Source organism: Terrapene carolina, unplaced genomic scaffold (assembly GCF_002925995.2).
Source record: "Terrapene carolina triunguis isolate 2854851 unplaced genomic scaffold, T_m_triunguis-2.0 Scaffold142, whole genome shotgun sequence".
NCBI lineage: Eukaryota > Metazoa > Chordata > Testudines > Emydidae > Terrapene > Terrapene triunguis.
Window position 1 is genome coordinate 1,108,224 of NW_020664493.1, and position 9,893 is coordinate 1,118,116.

At 40.7% G+C, this 9,893-nt stretch overlaps 1 protein-coding gene across 1 annotated transcript in view; it reads right to left on the minus strand.

The window, feature by feature from the left end:
- LOC113406857 (proline and serine-rich protein 1-like) overlaps positions 1-8,878 on the minus strand; it is a 29,236-nt gene extending 20,358 nt beyond the window's left edge. Inside the window, exons 1-4 of the mRNA XM_026653650.1 lie at positions 8,613-8,878; positions 2,110-2,175; positions 1,034-1,102; positions 482-576 (exon numbers count right to left, since the gene is read on the minus strand). Of these exons, the coding sequence (XP_026509435.1) occupies positions 482-576; positions 1,034-1,102; positions 2,110-2,175; positions 8,613-8,657 (275 nt within the window). The 5' untranslated portion in view covers positions 8,658-8,878. The remainder of the gene's footprint in view (positions 1-481; positions 577-1,033; positions 1,103-2,109; positions 2,176-8,612) is intronic.
- Between the last annotated feature and the right edge of the window lie 1,015 nt (positions 8,879-9,893).

Here is a 9,893-nt window from a genome sequence, read left to right on the forward strand (position 1 = left end):
AGTGTCCTGCTGCCAGAGTCTTTCCCACAGCAGGAAACGCTCAGGCAGCGGGTAGCCAGTGGGAAAAGGCTTTGGAAGCGGAGAGCTGCTGGGGCATTTCCCTGTTGCTGCCCCGCCTGCCAGAGCCTTTCACTGAAGCCTGTAGCTACACACTGCCCTACATGCTGCTGCCAGTGATATGCGGTGTAGACATAGCCTAAAAGGCTTTTGAATACATCATTAACTTTGGCACAACAGTCAGTTTTCAATCGGGTAGCAGGGGTATTGCAGTTCAGGACAGATGAACTTAGGAAGTTTGGCAACGCCTATCTCCATTACTTTTTCCATTCATGAGCACCAAATCATTTTAAAGCAAGTAGGTGTTTTGCCTTAATTGTCCAAAGTGGTTCCTCTGAAACTTTCCTTTGTCTGACATATTCAGACATGAGTAAAAACGGTAACATCTCAATAAGTAAATACAACACATAAAAGAAATACTTACGAAGCTAAGAGTTCTAGAGCAACAAGCTTGTCTTTACTAAAGGTGAAGCAGTTAAGGATATTAACCACTTTTGATGCTGGAACAGCTACCATTTTCTGACAACACAAGTAGGGAAAATAAAAAATAAGACAAGATTCTTATTTTTAGTACAGTATGTAACTTTAAAATCATTATCAGGAATTTCAATAAACAATCATCTTACACCCTCTGAGGAACAGTATTCTTATGTGCTAAGTGCTGAATACATAATAGAGCCCCAATTCTGGGGAACTGTATGCTACTGCAAAACATTTAAATTAGTCATAATTACCAAGAACTAGATTATTCCCTGGGATATATGGTGCAGAAAGCGTACAATCAAGATACTCCCAATAGAAGCAGAGAGTAAGAGAAGCAACACAGCATAATGCCATCATAAGAGAAAGCGGTGAAGAAGAAAGCACACAGATTATAAACTATGCCCATGCAATGGGAATACAGATGTGGTTATGGAAATTAAAAGCAGAGGAAACAGGCGGAGACACTTCAAAGGATTGCTCCATGAAAACATACATGTTGTAAAGCCTTCATTGCCTTTAGTTGTGGTTCAGCCCAAGAAAAGTATCTCAGTAATTCAACAATCTGAAACAGAAAAACCTACAGTTCACCTCTTATATATATATACACACACACACACACACACACGTTCTGCTGACAACGTTAAATATCTTTGCTGCCACTCTACTCATTGAGCGTGGTGGGATTTTGCTAGGCACTGTGTGCATATGTAGGCAATATTTGATCAGGTGTTATTACACAACAGTATCAGCCATTAGCCAGGATGGGCAGGGATGGTGTCCCTAGCCTCAGTTTGCCAGAAGCTGGGAATGGACGACAGGGAATGGATCATTTGATGAATACCTGTTCTGTTCATTCCCTCTGGGGCACCTGGCATTGGCCACTGCCGGAAGACAGGATACCAGGCTAGATGGACCTTTGGTCTGACCCAGTAAAGCCGTTCTTATGTTCTTGTCCAGTGTGTTTTTTTGTTTCATCTAACCCTTAAAATCCCATTGGGTAGCAAGGTAGATTTTGGGGTAATTATTTTAATATTCTTGTTTTTATATACACAAATACCTGACCAAATATCACACATGCTAGAGTATTATAGACTTTTAAAAAAGAAGCCTTAGAGAAGATTATAATAATTTAATTTCAAAAAGAGTAGCATCCAAATTTATACACAAATATATATACACAAAAAAATCCCGTAACGTTATCTTACTTGGCACCAAAGTAACAATCTTTACTTATAAGCTTAGAAGATAAAGACAGGTTCAAAATATCCCATCATCATTAAGGTCCTGAATTCCATGATAATTAACTACGGATATTTCCCTCCCACATGCTAAGAGCCAAAATCTGATCTCTATTAATTGGTACAATCTGGACCCCATTATTATGTTACTCCAGATTAAAATTGGTGTAACTAAGAATTTGTCACAAATCTCCTAAATTAGTAAAAGGGCAACTAGTGAAATCTGATCTGGCTTTGCATAGTAGGAGGAATTGTCTATGTACATGAGTGTATAGATCAAATCCTTAATTTTACATTTTCCATAAATACATAGCAGTATGTAGAATATTACCTGTTCACTAGAGAAGTATCCATGCACATATTCTATAGCTTTTAATTTGTATTCAGTCAACACAGCCTAAAAGGCAAAGAAAGACATTTAGCTGACAAAAAAAAAAAAAAAAAAAAAAAACCACAATTAAAAACACACCATCTGCAAGACAAATGTATTCCAGAGAAAAACATCTAATCTCACAAAAATCTGCATCAATTATACTGAAAGATTTCTATACTACAGAATATTCCTTGAACAATTACGTGAATATTTTCAAGCAGAAGGAGACTTAAAATCTCTTTTACTTTGTTAGTTTCTCTATTAAGAAGTTCACCATATCTCTGTTTAGGTTCAGACTGGAAGAATACCATAATGGTCCTCCTTTCAAGCTTTAGATACACTGGCTTTAATATTAACTCTCTAATGGCTCTTGAAACCAAGAGATGGCAGTTAATTACTTCAAACTGCAGCTTATATATATTCCTATTTAAGGCATTTAGTTGTACATCTTGCTTTAGTTACTTTTATGAAGAATCTAGAGCAGCGATCGGCAACCTTTGGCATGCGGCCCGCCAGGGTAAGCACCCTGACAGGCTGGGCCAGTTTGTTTACCTGCCGCGTCCGCAGGTTCGGCCGATCGCAGCTCCCACTGGCCGCGGTTCGCCGCTCCAGGCCAATGGGGGCTGTGGGAAGCAGTGCGGGCTGAGGGATCTGCTGGCCGACGGTTCCCACCGCCCCCATTGGCCTGGAGCGGCGAACTGCGGCCAGTGGGAGCCGTGATCGGCCGAACCTGCGGACGCAGCAGGTAAACAAACTGGCCCGGCCCGCCAGGGTGCTTACCATGGCAGACTGCGTGCCAAAGGTTGCCAATCCCTGATCTAGAGCCACTCACTCTGGGCATTTCTTGGGGACAGGCTGCTAGAAATATAAAGGTGATAACTAAAATTATGGTCATGAAAGTTAGCTCTAGAGAATGCTGTGACCTTGTCAATATTCTCCTGTTACACATGTTTAATACACACTTGTACAAAACATAGGGAAGCAGAGTGGCACAGTGGTTAGGGAACTGAACTGGTACTTAGGAGACTGGTTCTATTCCCCTTTCTGCCACTGACCTGCTGTAAGACCTTGGACAAATCACTTCACTCTTCTGTGCCTCTGTTTGCCCATCTATAAAATGGGGATGATAATTATCTCCTTTATGAGATACTTTGAGATTTGCAGGTGAAAAATCACTACATAAGAGCAGTTATAATAAATTAGGCCAGGTCTTGGGGTCATGTATGAGCAAAGGGTGTTCTAACTACTCCAACAGTGCAAAACTAAAAACATATTCAGTGATCATCATTGCATGAGGGCGTCGCAAACCTGAGGTAGACAATCCGGGGGCAAGTTATGCTATCTTTAGGCCCCGCACAAAAACTGCACTAGACTGACCCATTATTTTTATATCAGATGTTTTTTGATACCATGATATCTGTTAGATGTCTAAGCTTATGGCCCATGGCAAGATCTTCAAAACTAGAGACAATATTATTTCAGTGCATTCCTACCTAGCAAACATAAGTATTCTGTTGTGAAACTCCACAATCAAGTTGTTAAACCCAGCTTAACCATAACAAAAGTAATCACGCTGGCTTTATCCCCTCTAGAAGTTAAAAGAAAAGGTAGAAAGGAAAGGAACCATCTCTTTGTGTACAGTACATAGCCTTTCCCCCCCGGCCCACAGTTCAGGCCTCTAGGGACTACAACAATAAGTGCAAATGAACAAGTGCTCTCTCTCTGCACCATACCACTCTAGTATGATCAAGCTATTTACAAAGAAAATTCATCTCTACACAAAGTTGAGGATAAATAACCCCATTCTTACTGAACTCCTGCATTCCTATTCCTCTGCTTCCATTTAAAAAGTTATTTCCAGAAATCAAGAAATCATAACATGTGGTATGTTTGAAGGAAGTGAAATGGGTTGCAGGCCTTAGAATGATATGAGTATCTCTTTTTTTTTTTTCCTTTTCTTTTTTTTTAAATTCTGGGAGATTCTTATTTACTTATACTATGTCCAAATATCCAGGAAGATCGCATAAAATTTCAAAATATTACACATCTACACATCTGAAAAAATCTTGTTTCAGAATTTTATTCAAATACAGTTCTGAACCTGCTCCCAGAACTTTGTTTTTATTTACAGTAGAACCCACTATGTCCTAGGCGCTTTACAAACAGTAAAAAAAGGTCTGTGATTGAAGGAGTTTAGTCTCAGGACAGAAACAGACTGACAGGGAAAGAGAGGTCAACAGTCACTGTAAGTAGCACAGCAGAAGTGGTTCTTTCAAGGGGACATAAATGAGGAGTTTAGAGGCCTTGTTGATGGTCATATGAATAGGGGGCTGTGTGGAAGAAGGTGGGGAAATGATTGTGTAATAAGACAAATGGGTCAACAAGGCTGAGAGCACTAGCAGAGTGGAGATGGGCAACATGAAACTGGACGGAGGAGCAAAGTTACGCAGAGATTTACAGGAGGTGACGAGACGCTTAAGTTTAATGCAATAGCAGACGGGGGATCAGTGGAGGGATTCAAAGGTAAGAGTTATCGGATCAAATACGTGTGTTCCAGAGATCAGTGATGAGATTCTGAACAAAAAGGTTTGGCTGCAGGGATGGAAAAGAATAGAATGGAACTTGAAGGTTCTGAAAAGGCAGCAGCAGGAGGATTCGGATATGGCCTTAATATGCGAGGGAGCAGAAGTCAAACAGTCCCAAGATTATAGGCCTGAGAAATGGCGAGCATGTTGCTGACAGTGATGAAGAACTTCTGTTTTGGGCATATTCAATTGGAGATGACAAGACATCCAAGGAAAGAGATATGATTGGAGGGAAGGAGATAGTGGCGAAGCTATATCTACAGGTCATCAGCATAAAGATGATGCCTGGTGTCATGTGAGCCAATGACTAGGATCGCTTCTTTAAAAGGACTGAACGGTTTCATAAGGAACAATACATCAGTTTGTGTTTTCAGAGATTGCAGGTAGAGGCTCAGGTTATGTCTATACTACAAATTACTATGAATAATTTACGTCGCTCAGCGGTCTGAATAATCCACACTCCTGCCCGATATAAGTTATACCGACCTTAGCACTGGTATGGACAGTGCTATGCCGGCAGGAGAACTTCTGCCTACATAGCTACTGCCTTTCACGGAGGCAGGAGTTAAGATGACCAGCTTAGAGCGTCTTCACCAGAAGTGCTACAATGGCGCAGTTGCACCACTGTAGCTGCTGTAGTGTAGACATAGCCTCAGACACATAGCACAGTTGCTCAAGTTCTTTTCCAGTTAGGAATAAGTTACTCAAGATGCAGCTCAAGCACTGGACTGTTTCCTTAATTACACCCCAGCACTTGGAAGCTGGCATAATTATGCATGGTCTCAAGTAGCATTCTAAAGCTACAACTCTTTGGGGAAAAAGAAAAAAAATATCAGTGATATTGTTACAGCTTTAGACTAGCAGTAAATGCTGCACATTGGTAACTCCCCTTGAAAACAAAAGAAATTGAAAGGATATATTCAGGGGAAGAATGAAGTGATATTCGTGCCAAAATAGGTTGCTGTTCAATTACAGATCACATTTTAAATTATTTATTTGCAGTTTCATAATAAAAGGATACAAGAATTATTTGTCATTGTGGTACAGAGCTGGTCTTAAAATTTTTACACAAGTGATTCTAGTCAGTCAATGGGCCTACTCATCAAGAAAGGAACTTGGATTGTAGGTACAGTACTTACAAGAAACAGGGGTAACCTTTCCTTCATTCACATGTTCAGCGCTAAGTTGCTAATAGTTTGAGTAACAATAGCATAATAAAACTTGCATTTAAGGTATTTTAAATTAAATCAAAAAGCAGTTGGTATCTCTAAAATATAACTCAGAAAACTGAACTTTATTTAATGGGAGGCTATGTGAAAAATTAATGCTGACAAAAAAAATTACTATTGTTACAAATAGCATAAGACAACTAAAACACTACAGAAAGCTGAGGTTTCCTTTCATTGGCATGAACCTTTCACATAATGAAAAGCAGAGAGAACATATTTTTAAAATAATAAAATAAAATTGCAAAAATTTACATGTGAATTCAGGGAGACACACAGTATCTGATACTGTACTTTCGATACATTTTTAAAGTTGACTAGATTTCAAGTTCACCCTGAATACTTAGTCTCTCTCTCATATACATATATACCACTTAATTACTTCTACCGTGCATTCAGTACTAGGATCTGAAATCACTTACAAATAATTAGTTAAGACTCACAACATATCTAATGTTGGGACATGTTAATCCCATTTTACAGATTAGGAAATGGAGGCAAACAAGTTAAGCAACTCGATCATCAGTAGTTAGCTCAGCAGAAAATTCCAGTAGACCATTTCAGGCTAGCGGTTTTTCAGACAAGTGAATGTTTAACCTACTTTTAAATATTAGAGACCCACATTTAATTTAACCAACTAGCAAGCTATTTTTAAAATTGCACTTTTTATGACTTTCTTCTTCTACCATTGATAAAAAAAATATTTGCTGGTGAAGATTTAGCCTCATACCCATAATAAGTATTTAATGTCACTAACACTAGGTAAAATTTGATTTTTCAAAGCATTATATCCTCTAAAAGAATTGTAGTTTCAAGATTAACAAAAAACAAAAAATAAAAAAAATGCCAGTTTAGGCAGGGCCTTTCACTAATGGGATAACAAATTAATTCAATGTATGATTAACTTTTAGGGGTGCTCTTTTAAGATACTGAATTAATTTTACTTGCAATCAAAAACTGTATTTAAACATGAAACTGGATGTTGCTGCCACTTTAAAAACAACTCAATTCTAAACTGAACACCTACGATGTACAAATCTATATTAAAAAGATAAAGTGTGGGAAATAGATAAAAATAAGATGTATTACATATAAGGACAAATACATGTCAGTGTTAGTCAAATTTCACATGAATAGTAGCAGTATTTAACTTTCCAACTACCTTCTATCCCATGAATTTTTAGCTTAATATAACTTTAAAACATATTCCTTAAATCTGGTCAAGGAAGAAAGTGATGCAAATTTAAAATATACCTAAAATAAATGGGTCATTTTGGTGTTCCTTAAATCTTCATCACATCTGGGATGAGAATGCAAGCTATAGAACAGGCTAGTCCACTTAAGCAATTTAAAGTTCGCCAGTATCAAACATAAATGTTTTGATAGAGCATGATCCAGTATAATATTAAAATGCCTGTCATTTAGTCTCAGTTTTCTGAGCAAATGAAAAGCGTTCGAAAACTTGTTCATACATGACCAAAAGTCAGGGGGGGATTACACATACTTGTTTAAAAAGCACAAAATGCACAACATAGCATTAATATTGAAACCTTTATAATATGTTGAACTTCCATAAAAACCTTTCATCTAAGAATCTCACAGCACTTTATAGACATGAATGAACTAAGTCCCATAGCATGCCTCGTTCTACGTAAAGACTGAGGAAACCTGAGGTTTCAAGAGACCGAGGGCTTGTCTACACTTACTGGGAGATCCACATGTGGCGATCGATGCATAAGCGGCCGATTTAGCGGGTCTAGTGAAGCCCCGCTAAATCGACCGCAGATCGCTCTCCCGTCGATTCCTGTATTCCACCTGAACGAGAAGAGCAAGAGGAGTCGACGGGAGAGCATCTTCTATCAACATAGCGTAGTGTGGACCCTGCAGTAAGTAGATCTAAGTACGTCAACTTCAGCTACGTTATTCATGTAGCTGAAGTTTCATAACTTAGATCGATTTCTCCCCGCAGTGTAGACAAGGCCTAAGTAACTAGAAAGACACTGCACAGTAATTCTAGAACAGCAAGAAATATAATGCAGATCTTCTGTCTTTCACTCTCATGTTTTAACTATACAATATAATATATACTACTTACAAGTCCAGAACAAAATAATTTAAAACAGTGATTTTCAACCTGTGGCACTGAGCTCAGGAGTCCGCTGACTATATCTAAGGGGTCCACAAAAGGCTGTCAATATACAACAGTGGTTTTCAACATGTGGTCCACAGACTCCTGGAGGTCTGCAAACTAAGATTTCCACCTCCATTTGAAATTTTTTAGGGGTCTGCAAATGAAGAAAGGTTGAACCCACTTTTTAAAAATATCTATTATACAGTTATATTTTAACCTTTTATGAATTAGTCAAGTTTCAACACAATCTCACAAGATATAATCTCTGCCATGAGGCATGCAGATGGAAACAAACATGCCACACAAGAAAGAGTCTCAACTAGACTAAATTTGGTTTACATTCAGCAAAAACTAGTATGTCTTATCAGCATATCATTCTGCTCTTTGAAGAGTGGGCAATAATTGGACTTTTACTGCCTTCCAGAAGGAACAACAATTAAGGCAAACTGTGTTTAACCAACTGTACTCCAGCAAGGAGTTTTGCATTTACACAACCAAACATGTAAAAAGATAAGTTACCTTTCTAATTTCATCAAGCACGGTCTCAAATGATTTCTTATCCATCTTTACTCGTTCATCCAACGTAGATTTTTATTTAAAGAAAAAATACATCCAGGCAAGACTCTTTACTGCAGAAGCGTCTTTTTTATTGTAGAAGAAAAGCACCGAAAAGCGACACTTTACAGAGATGAAAAAAATCTTTTAAAACAGTCAATAAGAAAAAGGGTCAGGGCAGGGGATGCGACTCTTTTGGACAGAGGTGCGGATTTCAGTCACAATATAAATGCTTGGTTCAATGCACGGTTCAGCAGGAGACGGGGATTAACGCTCCTTGCCTCGGAGCTGGCACATTAAAGGGGGGAAGAGTTACATGGTTTTGTGAGGACGGGGAGAGAAAGGGGACGAAGAAGAAAGAGGAGGCAAGGAGCAGGGAGAGAGGGGACCCCAGAAAGGGGGGTGAGAAGCGGGGCAGCGCCTGGCTCAGGTGCCGCCGGGCATACGGGGCGGTAGAGCTGTGCAGCTGCCTCAGCCTCTTGCCGCTCCCGTCAGCGCGCGGCCCTCAGGCCCGGCAGCCCCCGGGCTCCCCCGCTGCCCATCGCCTGCAAAGCTCCCGGCTCTTTGTTACCAGCAGCAACAAAAGCCACAGCGCTGCCGCGGCTCCGGCACAAAGTAGCCCCGGCTCCGGACCTAGCCCAGCCAACCCCCAGCCCGCGCCGCGCCCCGCCCCGGGGCCGCCGCCGCAAGTGAACTGTAGAGCGCCCTGCACGAGCAATAACCATCGGCGACGAGGTTCCTCCTCGCCACTGGGGTCCACAATGCCCATGAATCGCACTCCAATGACATCATCAACCAACGTCCATGGTATCTCTCGGAGGACCCCTCATGCGGCAGAAACCCCAAGAGTAAGTTGACTGAGTAGAATGCCTGAATCCGGGCGGAATGGTCCCTCTGTTACAGCGATCATAACCCTAGCTACTGTGCTCCTAGCATCCTGCCGAAAGGACTGGTATCGATTGTTTAAAAATTCCTGGATACCGGACATTGTTCTCCTGCGCTCAGGCACTCAGGTGGACAACTCCAAAGGAGATCAACAGGGTATAAAAAATTGGGAGGGAGGCCTGACCTCGCCATCTCCAAGTCATGTGACTGACATGCGCCTCCTGTTGTCATGTGACAAAGCTACAGTCTCCCAGACAGGAACCAGTAGGAGCCGTGGCTCTGCCTGGAGCCTGCCATAGCATGCTCGGCCCGCGCACGCTGAGGGGTGGGGCCTCCTGCTGACGTGAGCCACCAGCGGCT